This window comes from Bactrocera neohumeralis, unplaced genomic scaffold, assembly GCF_024586455.1.
Source record: "Bactrocera neohumeralis isolate Rockhampton unplaced genomic scaffold, APGP_CSIRO_Bneo_wtdbg2-racon-allhic-juicebox.fasta_v2 cluster10, whole genome shotgun sequence".
In the NCBI taxonomy this organism is placed as follows: Eukaryota; Metazoa; Arthropoda; class Insecta; order Diptera; family Tephritidae; genus Bactrocera; species Bactrocera neohumeralis.
This window is the reverse complement of record NW_026089623.1, coordinates 12,580,552-12,600,513: the sequence shown is the minus strand read 5'-3', so window position 1 is coordinate 12,600,513 and position 19,962 is coordinate 12,580,552. Positions and strand designations below refer to the sequence as shown.

Sequence of the window (19,962 nt, the reverse complement as noted above, 5' to 3'; positions counted from 1 at the left end):
AAATCCAAGTAAGTATATTCTGGAGGGAACAGTTCAAATCAGTCTAGGGTTCGACGTTACGGAATTCCTGAACCAATGCAGCAGGGTAACGAGAATATTCGGCTAGAAGCCTCGGATACTTACAAAAAGGTGTATACAAGTAATAAAAATGTAAATGCTGAATTGATATTCTACGTATGTACATATATGATTTTTCTACAAAATACGATGGTTTATTAGGCTATGATATCCTTCAGCAATTTAATGCTAAAAATGTTATTGGTAATAAAAACTTAATTTTAAATGATGTTATTTATAAATTTGTAAATAATACTGATTCAAAAACATACTGTTTTTATGAAAATTTAAATATGACCAGTGACTCGAAGGCTCACAATTTAGGCTCGAGCATCTCAACAAAAAAGAGATTTTGAGTATAAAAAATCTGTTATGTAAATACAAACACATATTCTATATAGAAGGTGATATATTAACGTTCACTAATAAAATTAAACATAAAATCAAGACAATACACGAAGACCCAATATACACTAGGCATCAAATGAAAGTATAAATGTAATATATACTGGCAACCTCAGATTTATTCATTTACTTCCTACATTTGCGCTTAAGAATAAATTCATAAAACATTTATGTAGATTATTCTATACACGCTGAGCGACTTGTACGAATCAAAGCTCCTGAAAACCTTGAAATTTTATCGCGGGAGTTGGTTTGGATGTTTCCATTAGTACAATGCAAAGGAAACTTCGTATCTGGTTTTAAAAACTATGTCCAAAAAAACGACCCATATTTTCAATTTCGAGTAGGAAAAAAAGGACTAGAGTTTGCAAAACAATATCTAAATGTGCCTACCACATTTTGAGATAAAGTAATTTGGTCCGATGAATTCAAATTCAAGCTAAGAAGTTAAAACAAACACGTAAGTGAGTGTGGTGTAAACCTTCTGATCGCTTAAAATTACAGTGCATGCAATCATCAGTGAATCATGGAAGATGTTCTCTCTTGGTTTGGGGCTGTTTCTCAAAATTTGGTGTAGGTAGTGTATTTAAAATCGATGAACGAATCGATGGTTGCTTCATATATTGACATTCTTAGCGAAAATTTGAAAATAAATGCGGAAAAAGTGAACTCGGAGTTGTTTATCTTCCTATAAGATACCGAGCCCCAACGCACATCTCGCTTGACAACTCGCTTTTTTGAAGAAGGCTTGAAGAAAAACTGACCTGGCCAGCGCAGCAACCGGACTTAAATCCAATTTAGCATTTGTGGTTAATTTTTGATTCCAAAATAACAAAAAGCAGCCGTACAAACTTGGAATAATGTTTCTTAGAGACGAAGCGTCAATTTGACATTATTCCAATGAAAATATTAGAAAATTTCATTCGAAGCATGCTAAAACGTCTTTGTGCATTAATTCAGAATAAAGAAGGCAATGTTAATTACTAAATTTACTTTTAAACCAAACGTTTTGTATTTTTTCAAAATTTATACTTTCATTTCACCACTTTTGTTTGAGAGTCGTTTTTTAAGTGGAACAAATTTTTTTCTTTCTATTCCGGGGGAAAAAATAGATTAATTTATAATTTGTTACTTAAATACCTATGTAAATGAAATATTATTGTATGAATACTTGTTTATTTTAATGAAACTGCATTGAAATAACGTCTGTAAAATTTATACTTTTATTTGATGCCTAAGAAACAAATATACAAAAATGGCGAATTGTAGTAGATTATCGTAAATTATACTATCCTATTCCTATTATGGATGAAATATTGGATAAAGTTGGGAAATGTATGTATCGGGTGATTTTTTAAGAGCTTGATAACTTTTTTAAAAAAAAAAACGCATAAAATTTGCAAAATCTCATCGGTTCTTTATTTGAAACGTTAGATTGGTTCATGACATTTACTTTTTGAAGATAATTTCATTTAAATGTTGACCGCGGCTGCGTCTTAGGTGGTCCATTCGGAAAGTCCAATTTTGGGCAACTTTTTCGAGCATTTCGGCCGGAATAGCCCGAATTTCTTCGGAAATGTTGTCTTCCAAAGCTGGAATAGTTGCTGGCTTATTTCTGTAGACTTTAGACTTGACGTAGCTACGTAAATAAGCAAAATTGCCGCATTTGGGGTGAAGAGCAACCAGAAGCCGTTCAAGAACTGCCCATGCATCCCGAAAAATGCACTGTTTGGTGTGGTTTGTACGCTGGTGGAATCATTGGACCGTATTTTTTCAAAGATGCTGTTGGACGCAACGTTACGGTGAATGGCGATCGCTATCGTTCGATGCTAACAAACTTTTGTTGCCAAAAATGGAAGAACTGAACTTGGTTGACATGTGGTTTCAACAAGATGGCGCTACATGCCACACAGCTCGCGATTCTATGGCCATTTTGAGGGAAAACTTCGGAGAACAATTCATCTCAAGAAATGGACCCGTAAGTTGGCCACCAAGATCATGCGATTTAACGCCTTTAGACTATTTTTTGTGGGGCTACGTCAAGTCTAAAGTCTACAGAAATAAGCCAGCAACTATTCCAGCTTTGGAAGACAACATTTCCGAAGAAATTCGGGCTATTCCGGCCGAAATGCTCGAAAAAGTTGCCCAAAATTGGACTTTCCGAATGGACCAAATAAGACGCAGCCGCGGTCAACATTTAAATGAAATTATCTTCAAAAAGTAAATGTCATGAACCAATCTAACGTTTCAAATAAAGAACCGATGAGATTTTGCAAATTTTATGCGTTTTTTTTTAAAAAAAAGTTATCAAGCTCTTAAAAAATCACCCGATACTTTAGTTCAATTGACTTAACAAAAGGATTCCATTAAATTGAAATGGATGAAGGGGATAGAATGAAAACAGCATTCTCTCCACAGAATGGACATTTTGAGTTTTTACGTATGCCGTTTGGTCTTGAAATGCTTCATCGACATTCCAAAGACTGATGAATAGAGTCTTAGATGGTTTGATCGGAAATGTTTGTAGGATGTACTTAGATGATATACATATGTAATTGTCTTCAGTACATCACATTGAACACATGGATGCTCTTGAAAAGGTATTTTACAAGCTTAGAAGCTATACAAGTGTGACGCATGAAAAATTAGGGGACTTTCGTGAATTTTTATAAGAGAAAATACGCGATTGAATATTTAGAACTACTTTGAACGTAATAAGGTATATCTTCAATTATATTTTATACAAAAATGTTGAAAAATAACGAAGTCATGGGCTGTCTTCGGAGGTGCCAAAAAAACAAAAGCGCCCCACTGCTGCATGATTCCGGCCGAATGAGTTGCTGAAACAAAAAAATTTTAAATTTTTATTAAACATAAAGATATTTCTTATACAATGACCTACGATCTTTGAAAAATATCAATAATTAACAAAATGGCATAATTTTGAAAAAAAAAAATTGTTTTTTTATATAAAAAATGGTCGTTTTTTTAATGCCAAATTGACAATTTTCAACCAATCAAAAAGATCGTATGTCATTGTATAGTAAATGTATTCAAAAATATTTAGTTTCAGTTTGAAGTCAATCTGCCAATTTCTCGTTGAGTCATGACGTCGCTCTTTATAACGCTGCCATCAAAAACTATTAAAGATACGACCTTCCTGATTTCACACGATATTTATGGAAACATAAGCTATCGAAATAGCAAATAAAATTTTTTTTTTTGAAAGTGTCACACTGGTATCGCCCCTTAATGAAGCAAATTTAAAAGTACACATTGAAAAAACGGAATTTTTAAAGAAAGAAACCGAATTTTTCGGCCATATTGTAACCCCAGAAGGAATCAAGCCCAACCCAAATAAAATAGATTCCATACTGAAATACCCATTGCCTAAAACTGAAAGAGAGATTAAACAATTTCTGGGATTAGTTGGCTTTTATCGAAAATTTATTAGGGATATTTCTAAAATTTCTAAACCTTTAACTTAGTGCTTAAAAAAGAAAATAAAATCGTAATTATATACACTGAAGCTTCTTATAACAAAAGGACCAATTCTAGCATACTCGCACTATGAAAGAAAGTTTATTCTAACCACCGACACATCAAATGTAGCTCTTGGAGCCATTTTGAGTCAAGAACAATGAACATGAGCTACATTATTCCACAACGGAGAAAGAGTTGCTATTGTTTGGACAACAAAATATTTCCAGCCATAATTATATTGTAGAAAATTTATCGTAAATAATGAGCATAGACCTCAAAAATGGCTTCAAATTTGAAGGAACTAAACGCTAAGCTGCAAAGGTGCAAGTGGTAACTTATTGATTTCGATTTTAATGTCAAATATATTCCAGGAAATGAAAACCATGAAGCGGATGCTTTATCACGTATTAAACTTAAAGATTGTTATTTTGGTGACACTTCATCTAATATTGCTACTATTCATTCCGCAACAGAAGATTCTGAATCTTAAATTCCTATTTCGGAAAGACCATTGAATATATTTAAACGACAACTGAGATTGATAAAAAGAAATAAAAATACATAATTTGGGAACTGAAAATATTTTTAGAAACATTATTACAACAATTAAATATATTGAATTAACTAGCGATCGAAAAAAAGTTATAATAATTAATTGGTAAAAATACTACAATATTCATGCCTAATGACGCAGATTTTGTGAAATTTCAAGACATTTTTAAAAATCAGCAACACTAATCAACAACTAAAGAGCTCGAAAATATAAGAGATTATTCGGACTTTAAAACTAATATTCTTGAAATTCATTTAGAAGGCTTTCATCAAAGCATAGAAAAGATTGCTAATCGTTTTAAAAATGTTGTTATCCGAACTACTTAAAAGAAATTAGTAAAATTATTAACGAATGTGAATTATGCAATAGGTGTAAATATGATCACATTACACACAAATTGTCTTTTAAAATCACACCTCCTGCTTACGAAATCAGAGCGAAATTTGTAATTGATTTTTGGGAATGGGAGAAAAGACTTTACCTTACTATCTGTAATGATTTGTTTTCTAAATTTGGAACTGTTGAAGAAGTACAAACATTGAACTGGTTAGAAACAAAAAGAGTGCTGGCTAAATGAGTAGCGATGTCACATCACATTTACATCAGTTCACCACACCGACTCAAAAGCACGCATTCACCTCATCACATGAGAGAACACTACACATTAACACACACACGCACATGCACCAAAACACGTTGACAGCATTCCAATTAGAACATAAAGGAAAAGGGAAAGGATCTCGCGCACCTTGTGTCGATACGACGTCGATCGGTATACACCTCCGCTTTTCGCAGCATCCCGGTTCCTTTCCGCATTTGCCCGCCTATATATATTTAACGTTTTTTTAACCGGCTTTTTTCCATTTACTTTTGATCATTTTATATAATATACATATATAATATAGTACATATTTAACGTTTTAAACCACTGTTTAAAACTAATTTTGTAACAACAATTTTTAAGTTCATTTCCCATAAAATAAAACCTTTTAACAAAAAGTGTGAGTAGCCTATTAGGTGAGTTTTTGTACATGGTCCTTCGAGCCGTACACATATAAACCAAAACAAATATAATAAAAATGTAATGATCATTTTGTTTTGTAAAAATATAAATAAATAAAATAAAGGAAAAACAAATTTACGAAAATTTATAAGAGCTATCCAGTGCGATTAGTTAACGCATATAAAACAACAAAAATATAAAAAAAAAAACAAACAAAAAAGAAAAAGAATGCAGTGCGGAAAAAAAATAATAATAATAAATATAATTCATAAAAAACATAAATACATAAACATACCATAAAAATACCAAAGTGTAAAAAATAAATCGGGCGCGGTCTAACAATAAAATTAGCAAAAATTATAAAACAAATCGGGCGCGATATAAATATAATAATTATACCTATGTACATACATGCATACATACATACTCTACAAAGGAGGAAACGGGGGCAAGAGGACACTAAACAAAGGAGGAAATTAGGAAAGGAACATTAAACACAGGAGGAAACCGAAACGAGAGCAGAGGATAATATCCCCAAAATTATCTGAATATATATACTTTTTTCTCCCAAAACTCCCTTGAGGCGAGACAAAGTAAGTCGTTCCCATTTTTTATTAACATATGTAAATATGTATGATATCATACGGTGTTATCAAATATAAAACCTATATAAGCCGTTTGATCGATTTCTAAACGGGAACAAACCGTTGGAAAAATATATCATACATATATTTTTATAAATACAAAGGAAATCCTACTGCCTTCTAAGCTTACCCTTGTTTATATGTACAAACACACCCACTACAACAGAAAACCAACATTTCCAATGTACAAGCAAGAATAAATACAAACATACCCTGCCAACCATGAGCGGGTAAAAAACCAGATAATCAGTGGGTAAGAAAGTGGGTAATCCATAGGGTAATCATGTGTACTTTGCCATAGGTCGAGCGACAATTTTACTCAGTCACGTACATATACATGCAATCATACATCTTTGTTGCGCTCATTCAGCAGTGTCACATAAAACAGTATATCTGTCCTGCTCTAATACATTTTCTCTTTCTAAAATGGGTTGCATTTTAAACAGCTGATGCAGGGTTGCATTTCATAATTCCTATTTTTAAAATTTAAAAGAAAACTTTTTAATTTTTAAAATTTTTATTTTTTTTTATTTTTTACATTTTTACATAAAACTTATTATAATTTATATATAAAAAAAAATTTATTTAATTTAAAAAAATAATTAATATCTGAAAAAAGATTAATTAAAGAAAAGAATTATTACAAGCTTAAAATAAAAGAGTGGAAAAATATTATAAAAGACAAATACCTGAAAATAAAATAAAGATTATTAGTACCTGAAAATAAATAATAATTACATTGAAGAAAGATTAATTGTATAAAATGATAATAATATCTGAAAAAAAATTAATATTATCTGAAAGAATAAAATATATTAAATATAAATAGAATTTATTCTGAAAGCAAAGATTAATCAAATAAAAATAGTGATAAAATCTGAAAAGAAAGAATAATTAAATAAAAATAATAATAACATCTGAAAGAAAAGATAAATATTATTTGATCATTTAAAATATAAAACAAACATTTGTTTTCACATATTATATTGGATTGTGCAGGCCGCCTTAAACGCATAAAATACATATGTACATATGTATGTATTTATTTTTGCTTATTATATTGGACTGCGCAGTCCAATTTCAAAGTACACACACCTTTTTCACATACTTACTTAACAATTGATATTTGCCGCTTCTGATGATATAGCTGCTGCTGCTACTTCCAATTTCCAATGCTATAAAAATAAGTGAAGTAATTATTTTCGAAATATTGTTAAAAAATCACACAAAATTCATTTACTTACCTTCTCGTTGTACGAGACTCCTTTACGATGGTACGATCACGAACGACATGCGTCTTCAATCGTTTTTTTTATTACCCTTTTTGGGATTTTCTATTGTCACCATTGACAATTATGTTTTCTCCTTCGCACTCATTCAAATAAATCAAGCAATGAAACAAACTTTTTTTCGTCGCATTTAGATAAACAAAAAATAACCCGAAAATGTGCGTGGGTGTTAGCGTATAGAGAAAAAATGTGTAGTTGTATTGGAATATTTGTCTCAAGCGGTTAGCCGTGGTCGGCATGTTACATATTTGCATATGCACTTACCCAAATCGTACTTACTAACACATACAAACAAACATTCAAATTAATATGAATATATTGAAGCATATACTTGCTAATCCGCAAGAGCAGAGGCTAATGACCTGCACATTTCTCGCTCTATTCTGATCTCGCAAATCTAAACACATACATACATATATGCATATATCATATACATACTGTATACATATATTCGGTATTCTTTTTGCCTACGCGATAATACAAGCCTAATAATAATATATGTATGTACTTATGTACATACCCTGATTTAGGGGGTATATCCAAAACATAAAAACAATAATAAATCTTAAATTATTAGAAGCTGCGATAATAGCTTAATTATAAACAATAAGTGGTGCGGAATTTTAACAAAAAAAATAAATTAAAAAAAATAAATAAATAATACAAATTTATTTACGATAAATATATTAGTACATACTTACATATGTATATACAAACTCTAAGCCCGTATAGGCAAATATTATTCAACAATACCTCCTTGCTCTTTGTATTACAAAAACAAGCGGGATTGTATACCAAGCAATTTAGCATATCATTTGCACATAAATATGCACATAGCGTGCACATACATATATGTACAACGGTTATTGACTTCGTATACCGCCTTTACGAGTACTTATATACAAGGACATACGGATAAATCCGTAATAGAAAATATATAAAAGTAAATATGAAATCGCAACTAAATACAATAGCGCAGTTAACAAAAACGATTAAAGCGTATTTTAGTAAATTTACGGTAATAACAACTCTTATTTACTTAAAAGAGTTTTCGGTTTTCGGCATTTATCAGATAAATCTCATCAAATTTTTATTCTAAATCAGCACAGATTCAAAAGAATCGAAATCAGGCAAATTTCTTACAATTCCAAAAATGGCTGATGACGATAAACAAAGCACACCTGCAGAAGCTACACGCTCTAAGCACGGTACAAAGCAAAAGAGATAAAAGATCATATAATATCGAGATTTATCACTGAAAATGATAGCTATATAAGATATCGCACACGATTTCAAGCTTCCCCTATTACTGACATCACGGAATCAGTTTTGAATATGAAATTAGAAAGTGTTAACAATCTATTAATTATAAGGCCAAGTAGAGCCACTACTCCCCCTCGCAGAGTAGTTACAATAATAAAAGGAATGTAGCTAAAAGTACCAGCTTGTGATACTGAAGTTTTTAATGGATGTTATGACCAATGGCCGTCCTTCCGGGACATGTTCACTGCCGAAACCCAATAAAAACGTTATTGCATTTGCCAAAGATTCAACAAGAAACTAGCCAGGAACTTCAAAATTTATACTCGACAGTGACCAATTGTTTATCAGTGTTAAAAACACAAAATATCTCCACAGAATCGTGGGACCCTATGATAGTAAACATTTGCGCAGAAACACTGCCTGATGCTGCGTTACTGCAATGGGAACAATCACTAGTAGAATGAAAAATGGCAATAGATGAAAACATTCCTCACTGCTCAATACGAGATAGCTGAGCGAATACACAAAAAAACTATAAAGCCCAAAAATCATCAAAATGACTCAAGTAAAACTTGTTCAAACCCCAAGCCAGTAATAACATACAATATAATAGACGCGTTAATAAAAGTCACACATTCGTGTCAAATCAAAGTAGTCAATGGCAATCATTGTGTGAACTCTGTAAGGGAGGTCATAAATTAAGATCTTGCGAGAGATTCAAAAAATTATCCGTCTCAGATAGAAACAATCTGGTCCGTCAACACAAACTTTGCATAAACTGTCTGTCAAATTCTCATATGACAAAAGACTGTGAAAGCAAATTCAATTGTGTATATTGTCAACGAAGACATCACTCATTGCTTCATGTTACCAATTTTCAAAATATGAAGAAAAATTAATTTCAAAAAACCACGGGGCAAGTCGCTACAACTACATTACGTAATTCCGAAACCTCAAATCCCGAAGAAAGGGGAGAACAACCATGTTGCTCTAAAGCAGCAAAAATTCAAAGGCTTCATTCAGAAAATTAAAGCAAACTTCTTTTACCCACCGCGGTCATCACCATTGAACATCAAGGTGATTTATTCAAATTAAGAGCGTTAATAGATCAAGGCTCTCAAAGATCCTTCATATCATCAAAGGTTCAAAATCGGCTAAAATTGCCAATAAAACATTCCAGTTTTCAAATTTCGGGAATGGGCGGAAGAATTATTCAAAATTCAAATAAAATATGCCCAATCACCATAGTTTCACCAAATGCGGATATACGAATAGATGCACAAGCCATTGTTCTACCGCAAATTTGCTTGCAAGCTATGAAGTAAATAAAATACACTGGGAAGTATGCTCACATCTCAAATTAGCAGATTCCAACTGTCATACCCCATCACAAATCGACATATTATTAGGCAGTGACTTAATACCTCAAATAATTCTTGAAGGTATAGAGAAAATCTCGAATAAATTGTTAGCCCAAAATACAATCTTTGGGTGCATTATAAGTGGCCAAGTCACTGAAAAAATAAATTCCTTCACAACACAAGTGGAAGATATCACAAACGAATATTTAAATAATGAACTTAAAAAATTCTGGGAAGTAGAAGAAGTACCCCAGATTACCCAACTCTCAGAAGAAGACCAGGCATACGAAGCCTAATACCAATCCACAACAACAAGAAACGAACATGGTCGTTATGTTGTGCGAGTGCCATTCAAATCCATCTTTCCAGAAACTAATGCTCTAGCCCACTCTAGAATCTCAGCAGTCCAGCAATTCCTAAGCATGGAAAAAAGCCTGATAAAAAAAACGAGCTAAAATCAGCATATGATAATGTGATGGACGAATATCTTCACCTCAATCATATGGAAAAAACTGTACCATATGAAAAAATATCCAAATGTAGATATTTATCTTTTTATCTTGCACATCATGGGGTAATAAGACCAGATAAAATCACAACGAAAGTACGAGTGGTGTTCAATGCCTCAAAGTCTACGAGCTCAGGCAAATCACTCAATGATGTATTATACACAGGGCCAACATTACAACCAGATCTCATGTTGCTAATACTAAATTGGCGCATGTTTAAATACGTTTTTAACGGGGATGTTGAGAAAATGTATAGGCAAGTTCTGGTACATGAAAATTTTCCAACGCATAGTCTTCCGCAATTCAATTAATAGTCTAATTAGCGACTACAAACTTAAAACAGTTACCTTTGGCATCAACTGCGCACCCTATTTAGCCATTAGGAACTTACATGAAGTTGCAAAAACCTGTGAAACAAATTTACCTTTAGCAACTTCTGTGCTGCAAACTTAAACATATGTGGATGACATTCTATCAGGTAGCCACAGTATACCATTAGCGTGCGAATCAATATCTCAAGTGATCAAAGCACTAAATTCAGCAGGTTTTCCCCTAAAGAAAATAACATCAAGTCATCCGGAAATAATCAAATATATAAAAAAGGAAGACTTATTAGATACTGACTTGCTTAAATTCGAAAAGGCTGGTACAACAAAAACACTAGGGATTCAATGGAATGCGATAACGGATCAATTCTCATATACAAATGAGTCAATATCTGCGATATCCGCCATTACAAAACGACAAATCCTTTCCTCGGTGGCAAAACTTTTCGACCCCGCAGAATGGCTTTCGTCAGTAATTATTCAAGCTAAAATTCTCATTCAAGAATTGTGGCAAGATGGCACTGAATGGGATGAACAAGTAAAACCTGTACGTTTAATAAAATGGGTTCAATTTGCTAACAACCTACATACTATATCAAAAATTCGAATCCCTCGATGGGTAAATTTCACCCCTAACATTAACGCAGAATTACACGGTTTCTGTGATGCCTCTGCAAAGGCTTATTGCGCAACAGTCTACATAAGCACTCAGTATGATAGCAAAATAACTTCACATCTTTTGGTAGCTAAAGCCAAAGTTGCGCCTTTCAAGACACTAAGCCTGCCACGGCTTGAACTAAATGGTGCTCTTCTGTTAGCAAAATTAATTTCAATAGTTCAAACCCATCTCAAATTAAACGATCACAAAATTTATCTCTGGTCAGACTCAGAAATAGCTCTAGCATGGTTGAAAAAACCACCCCATACTTGGAAAACATATGCATCGAATCGCATATCTCAAATCTTAGACATAGTTGGCTCAGCAAAATGGCAACATGTTGCAAGTGCAGATAACCCTGCGGATCCTGGGACAAGAGGTTGCAAACCACTTCACCTCACCAGCACTACACTCTGGTGGAACGGTCCTACATGGCTAACCGAATCACAAGAATTCTGACCAAAGTCTCCTGTTCGGAACATCATACCTCCGGAAAGTCGGAAAATAGAAAATTTTCATATCACTCCAGAAGAGGATGATATTCTTCACAGATTTTCATCATTTCCTCGAGCACTAAGGGTAGTCGCTTATATGCACAAATTCATTCATAAACTTAAATAAAAGGTGAAAAGAATATCAAACGATCCTTACGTACAACTAATATCTTCCGACTTGCAACATGCCAAGGTCAGTCTAATCTTGTATACACAAACTCGCTATTTCAGCAAAGAAAGATCAAAGTTGCTTGAAAAGCGACCTCTCGAAAAGGGAAGCTCACTTTTCGTCTTAAACCCGTTCCTGGACGCTAAGGGATTAATACAGGCAAATGGAAGACTAGCCAACTCCAGCCTAAGTAACAACGAACGACATCCCACCATTATCCCAGAGAAATCCCGTTTTACCCACTTATTTCTAATATATCTCCACCAGCTTACACTGCATGGTGAGCATCCCTTGATGCAACAAAAGGTCCGACAAGAGTTTTATATACCGCCAAAAATTAAAAGAACCATTTTCATGTGTAACTATGTACAAGCACAAGATGCGTACGCAGATCAGTGCAGCCCTGCCACCTGAACGCTGCAACTATGCTTTAGCCTTTACCATCACTGGGGTTGATTTTGCCGGACCTTTCCAGATAAAGGCCTCGATGCTAAGGTTTTCCTCATTTAGAAAAATGTTTTACGACAAAGGCAGTACACCTCGAACTATGTTCGGAACTGACTACTGCGGCTTTTCTTGCAGCATTTGCCCGCTTTGTCGGACGACGAGGATTTACTTTAAAAATTATGAGCGACAATGGAAAAAACTTTGTCGGAGCTCAAAGAGCCACGGAAAAGAAGCTTTTACAATTCAAGAAAGAAGTATCCGCCAAAATTGTCTAAAAATATGCATCCCAAGGGCTCGATTGGCAATTTATACCCCCATGTTCTCCACACATGGGCGGACTCTGGGAATCAGGAGTAAAGAGCTTTAAGTCCCATTTAAAGAAAACGGCTGGTAACCATAAATTCAATTATGAGGAGGTTACTATATTACTCGCCCGTATCGAAGCAGTACTAAACTCTAGACCTAACTCACCACTCTCGCAAGATCCCTCCGACTTCATAGCCTTAACCCCAGGACATTTTCTCAAAGGAGCACCCATTCTGGCCATACCTGAGCCAGGCGTGGAGTCGCTATCCTTATTAAACAGATGGGAGCGAATTAAAATTCTCCATCATGATTTCAGCCGCCGATGGAAGGAAGACTATATAAAGCACCTTCACAAGAGATACCGGTGAAAACACACAAGAAAAGGCACCAAAGCTGGGACACGACTGTCTCCCCCCTACGGAATGGCGGCTCGGCCGCATAAAACAACTTCATTACGGTTCCGGGGGCATGTTCGAGTAGTTGATCTCCGCATCAACCGCTCGCCAAATTATGCTCTCTGCCAACCGCCGAAGATAAAGAAACGTAAAAACGAACCGCAATGTTAATAAATTAATAAATCGCTAAAATATATAAACCCCTTACAAAATTGAAACATCGAATAACATAAAACCCCACAAAAGACCTAACATAAATGTCTGATAAAAAATGACATCCTATTCCGTATCCGTAATGTCCGTATTATTGTAAATTTCACAATATGTTACTAATATCACAATTTCTCTCACAGAGCAATATGGACGTGGATATGGCTTCATCCTCAGCGCCTACCATGCGTTCGGCAATTTCCGCTCCTCGCTCTGAAGCTGCCCCAATAACAGCACAAGGACCACCACTGCACCGGCAGCGCTTCGACCAACGACAGGCTCCACCGCGACAACGGCAACATGTAAAAGCACGCCAGCATCACCCGCATTACCAGCGGATCTGCAACGCATGCGATGTCCATTATGTCGTCGCCCGCATCGGCTGTCGCACCGCGGTATCTTTAAAGGCATGACGCCGATGCAACGCCAGACGCGACTCCGGGCGACTTTCGGCTCCTCGCACCAGCGGCAACATCGGGCGTTCTCAAAGAACTCCTGTGACGGAATATCGCCGGCGCGGACCCTCTCCAGCAGAATCCCGTCCCTGGCGCCAAAATCGGGCAACATCAACACGGAGCCATCAGCTTAGGCCGCAATCCAGCCGGTCAACAGGTCTCAGCAGCGTTAGAGCTACGCTACAGCAGCTTCTGGGCTAAATGCTCGCCTAGGGGGGCCGGGATGGCTAAATAAGTAGCGACGTCACATCACATTTACATCAGCTCACCACACCGCATCAAAAGCACGCATTCACCTCATCACGTGAGAGAACACTATGCACCAAAACACGATGACAGCATTCCAATTAGAAGAAAAGGAAAATGTTCTTGCGTACCTTTTGTCGATACGACGTCGATCGGTATACACCTCCGCTTTTCGCAGCATCCCGGTTCCTTTTCGCAGTTACCCGCCTATATATATTTAACGTTTTTAATACCGGCTGTTTTCCATTTATAATTACTTTTGATCATTATATATATAATGTATATAATATATAATTATATTTAACGTTTTAAACTACTGTTTAAAACTTATTTTGTAACAACAATTTTTAAGTGCATTTCGCATAAAATAAAACCTTTATAACGATTGTATTGAATCTAGTGCATTTTCCTTTTAACAAAAAGTGTGAGTAGCCTATAAGGTGAGTTTTTGTACAAGTGCTAATAAAAATTTTTAATAACATCTGACCCCAAAAAATAATAAAAATCGATCAAGATCATGGAATAAATAAAATTAACAGGAACTGATGTGAGCAGCTAAATATTCAAATAGAAGAAACCACTGGCAAGATTGGCATTTCAGATATCGAACGTCTTTACAAAACCCTTAATGAAAAACTAAGAATACTTAATAGCTGGGATGATAAAGATTTAAAGTACATGCAAACCAAACAAACTCTTTTTACTTACAAGCATAATATAACACAATTCTTCAATCATCTAGCACCGAAATTTAATGCTCAACTTATAAAAGAAAATAGAATTAATAATGCGAATAAGACACGAACAGAAAACCCTATAGTCACTAATTCAACGCTGAAAATGCAAGAAAACGTCTGGAAAAAACATATAATCTGTTTAGAAAAGTAGAGCTAGTCAAAGTAGAAGACGATAATGAACATTTTGTGATTAAATATAAGAATCGTAAAGTAAGGAAATATAAAAACCAATTTAAACGAAAAAAACAATTACAAGAGGATTAAAGTCCCAAAAAATATTAATTAGTTTGTTGTATAATATAAAAACTAATAAATAAATTGTTATTAAATTTACATTCAATTATATGATATTGTTAACAATGTTGCACAGAACTACTCAAATCGTTAATTAAATTTTTATATATATTGTTTTTAAGATACAATGAAGTTATTAAGTAATAATGTTAAAATAGCAATTTTTTTGTATTGTAAGTTTGTTGTTTAAGTCTTTTGTTTCGAAATTGAAACTGTACAAATTTTCTTTATTGTATTTTAATTTAAGCAACAGTTATAGCAAATTATACCAGAAAGTGCGGAAAAAATTTCAAACACTATTCTAGCTCAAAATATTATATTCGGTTGGATACTAAGTGGACTAGTTGCAGAACCAGTTACCAACATGACAACTCAAGTGGAAGAAATATCTATTGAATACCTTAATTCACAATTAAGGAAATTTTGGGAGTTAGAAGACTCCCCCTGACGGGATTATGTCCATAATGTTGCAAAGACTGGCAGAACCAATGGTTCAAAGACTTGAAAATATATACAAAGCTAGCATTCTATTATCCTACATCCCAAGAAGTTGGAAAAGAAGTAAAGTTGTGTTCCTTCCAAAACCTGGCAGAAGAACACACGAAAATGCCAAGGACCTTAGACCCATAAGCCTTACCTCCTTTATGCCGAAGGTACTGGAAAGGCTAATAGATCTACACGTAAGAACAATAATGGTGGAGAAGTTATCGAAGTCCCAACATGCGTACATAAAGTGCCGATCAACCGAAACTGCCCTTCACGAGGTGATAAGTGTAATTTAAAAATCACTACACCACAAACAATACACCATGGCTGCTTTTCTAGACATAGAGAGCGCCTTAAATAACATAGAAGTAAATGCGATAATTAGCTCTCTGGCACATGGTGGCATAGATGACACTGTGTGCAGATGGATAATATCGATGCTTGAGAATAGGAAGATTATAGCTTCAAACGGCGCTGCAACACAAACAAGCTATGTGAGTAGAGGAACGCCTTCAGGGGGGTCCTCTCTCCGCTTCTATGGGTCGCAGCGCTGAACGAAATACTACTCCAACTAAACGGTGGAGGAGTGAAAGCAGTAGCATATACAGACGATATAGTGTTGCTGGTTTCAGGTATGTTTCCTTCAACAGTCAGCGAGATTATGGAAAGAAGAAATCGAAGGTTAAACCTATGGGCTAAAAACAATGGTATAGGAGTTAACCCGAACAAAACAGAACTGATGCTATTCACAAGCAGAACCAAAATACCTCAGTTTCAACTTCCGGTACTAAACGGTACAACACTCACTCTATCCCCCACAGCTAAATACTTGGGGGTGGAGATTGACACCAAGCTGTCCTGGAAAATAAATATAGAAAAAAGAATAAACAAAGCATACATGGCCTACTATACTTGTAAGAAAATCGTCAACAAGAATTGGGGCCTTAAACTAAGTATAATGATGGGGATGTATACGGCCGTCATAAGACCTATACTTACATATGGAGCTCTGGTATGGTGGCCAGCGCTAAACAAACAATACAATATTAGAAAATTAAATGGAATACAAAGACCAGCATGTGCGGGTGTTACGGGTGCAATCAGGTCATGTCCGACTGGTCATGTCATCACGGGAATATAAATAAAGCAACTATATTTACGGATAGCCAGGCGGCGCTCCTGGCCTTGTCTTCACCCATAAAAGGAGATAAAAGGAGAGATCAATAGACAATTTCAACAAATTGCAAACAACAGGTGGAAAAACATCACAAAATGCGTCATAACTAAACAATTATGGCCAACATATGACAGGAAAAGAACCAACGACTTACTAAATAGGTCAAGGAAAAGTATTTACAGAGTAACAGCTACCACAACAGGGCATTGGCCATTTGGGGAACATGCATCCAAAATGGGTATGCCCTACAATGACATCTGCCGTGGCTGCGGAGTAGCAGGGAACAAGGAAACAATCTTCGACTTTCTCTGTGAATGCCCAGCTCTAGCACAGATCCGACACAAAACACTTGGAATCCATCTAGCACCAAACCTTGAATGGATTTCCACTAAAAGCATATCGGACATAAGTATTTTCATCGAAACCTCAAAATGGTTTGAAAGAGAAGGTGTTACGTAATAGCAGATACAGGAGGTTCTACGAACAGTGCATCAAAATAGCATATCAAGTATTAATTGAGCCCGATAGGGCTGCACTCCTACCTACCTACCTACCCCCTCATTTAAATTACAACACCAGAAGATTAGTATTGTGAAGATCACAACTACTAGATCAGGAAATGGTCGGTACGTCGTACGACTACTGCTTAAACAACAATTCCAGATACTCTCGCCATACGTCACTCTCGCACCTCTGCAATACAGCAGTTTCTAAGCATGGAAAAAAATGTACTTAGAAATGGTGAGCTCAAACGAGATTATGATGGTGTCTTAGAAGAATACCTCCATTTAGATCACATGGAGGATGTGAGCCCGTCCCTAAAAATCATTAAAGGCAAATACTACTATTTCTACTTGCCACGTCATGCAGTAGTGAGTCCAGATAAAAAAACAACAAAAGTTGGAGTTATCTTCAATGCCTCAAGATCCACCAGCTCGGAGAATTCCATAAATGATATTCTATTCACGGGACCCACACCAGATTTGATGCTCCTCATATTAAACTGGCGTATATACAAATACGTTTTCAATGGGGATGTCGAAAATATGTATCAAAAAATAGTAGTACATAAAGATGATTAAGATTTTTTGCGAATTATTTTCACTACGCGACTTTAAATTAAAAACAGTAACCTTTGGTTTAAACTGTGCTCCATAGTTAGCCATCCTCACACTCCACGAACTGGCAGAAGATACAAAGTCGTAATTTCCTCTGGCGACATAATTGTTAAAAACAGAGATGTTTGTAGGTGATATGCTGTCTGGAAGTCACAGTCTTTCACTAGTATACGAGACCTTATCACAGGTAATAAATGCCCTCAATACCGCAGGGGTTCTTTTAAAAGAGATTACAGCCAATCACCCAAATATTTTAAAAAATATTCCAAAAGACCATTTGTTGGATACTAATTTCCTTATATTCGAAAAAGTAAGTACAACAAAAACAGTAGGCATCCAATGGAATGCGATATCTGTCTAGTTTTCATATTCGTGCCAATGGTCGGCTTTTTAACTCAAGCCCAACACACAACGAACGCCACCCCCTAATAATGCCTGAGAAGTCTCCATTAGCCCCATTATTCCTCAATTACATCCACATATTAATGCTATTGCTGAACATCGCCGCATGCAACATATGGTACCCCAAGACTAATATATTCGTCGTCTGAAGCCTCAAATCAAGAAATGCATTTTCATGTGCAAGATCTGCACCATGCATAAGCAAAAAATGCGAACGCAGGTTATGGCAGCAGTTCCACCTGTACGCTGCAATTTCGGTTTGCAATTTACCATCACAGGTGTAGATTTTTCTGGGCCTTTTCCAATAAAGGCGTCCATGGTAAAGTCTCCCACTCTCGTGAAAAGCTATGTGGCTTTCTTTGTATGTTTCACGACAAAGACAGTACACCTTGAGCTATGTACTAACCTGACGACAGAGGCTTTTCTCGAGGCATTTGCTTGCTTCGTTGCTCGGGTCGTCTACTCGCAAGGCCACTGCCTTAATTGTCTGGCACCTACCCACAACACCCAGGAGTTTACATCGTACCATGCTGCACCGAACCACCAGACACGACATGCGTCAACATTCTGGTGGGCGCAACTGCGGGGCAGTACGATGACCGCAATGAGCCGGGATGCACTATCCCGTCGACAGCCAAACACATCATCATCTCGTATCTTCCGGCCACAGAATGGAACGTCGACACGACGCCAGCAACAAAGGCCGCGTCCGCGCCGCACCTCAGGCCTCAGCACCGTTGTAGCCACGCTTCAACAACTGAACGACTTCTAGGCTGAAATATTCGCCTAGGGTGGCCGGGATGACTAAATTAGCCTCAGTCCCCTGCCCCACACAACATATAATCCGCATACGCCATACCAACACCGAATAATTAACCACAGTAATAATATGCTACATTCACCAAAGAAGCTGATGTATCATCCCTGTCAGTTATATACCGTCGTGTTTGAATAATTTGGCCTCGGCCCTGCCGCTTTGTTGCTCTTCAGTTAGGTAATTGCTATTCGAACATCTTCTTGCTCGGGCAATGTTCTGCTCTTTCGTCCTCGATTGCGGATTCGGGTTCACCTTCTCCTGGCATTATGCTTTCACTGCCATTCAGCAGGCTGCAGAAGTGTTCCCTTCATAATTTTAGTATGCTCTGGGCATCAGTCTCATGATCACCTCTTGAGGTTCTACAAGAGAGTGCCACGGTCGTGAAGCCTTCTGTTATTTGCCGTATATTTTCGCAGAATTTTCGAGCATCACCCCGGTCGGTGAGATTGTCAAGCTCACGCAATTCGGCTTCTCTCTTTTGTTGTCTGCGATCTTGGAGGATGAAGATATGTGTAGCAGTTCACGCAAGTGAGGAAAGTTCTCTGAGCACCATCCACGTAGTGGTCAGAAACATTTCTTTTACATATAGATCCAGCAGGTCACGACTTCCAGACTTAGACCAAGCATCCTCTGGGTTTGAAGGCGAAATATCCCCTCC

General features: G+C 36.1%; 1 protein-coding gene across 1 annotated transcript in view; it reads right to left on the bottom strand.

Moving 5' to 3' along the window:
* Nucleotides 1-19,962, bottom strand: part of LOC126765530 (uncharacterized) — a 39,072-nt gene that overhangs the window by 7,034 nt on the left and 12,076 nt on the right. Inside the window, exon 2 of the mRNA XM_050483145.1 lies at nt 19,427-19,562. Coding sequence (XP_050339102.1) covers nt 19,427-19,562 — 136 coding nt within the window. The remainder of the gene's footprint in view (nt 1-19,426; nt 19,563-19,962) is intronic.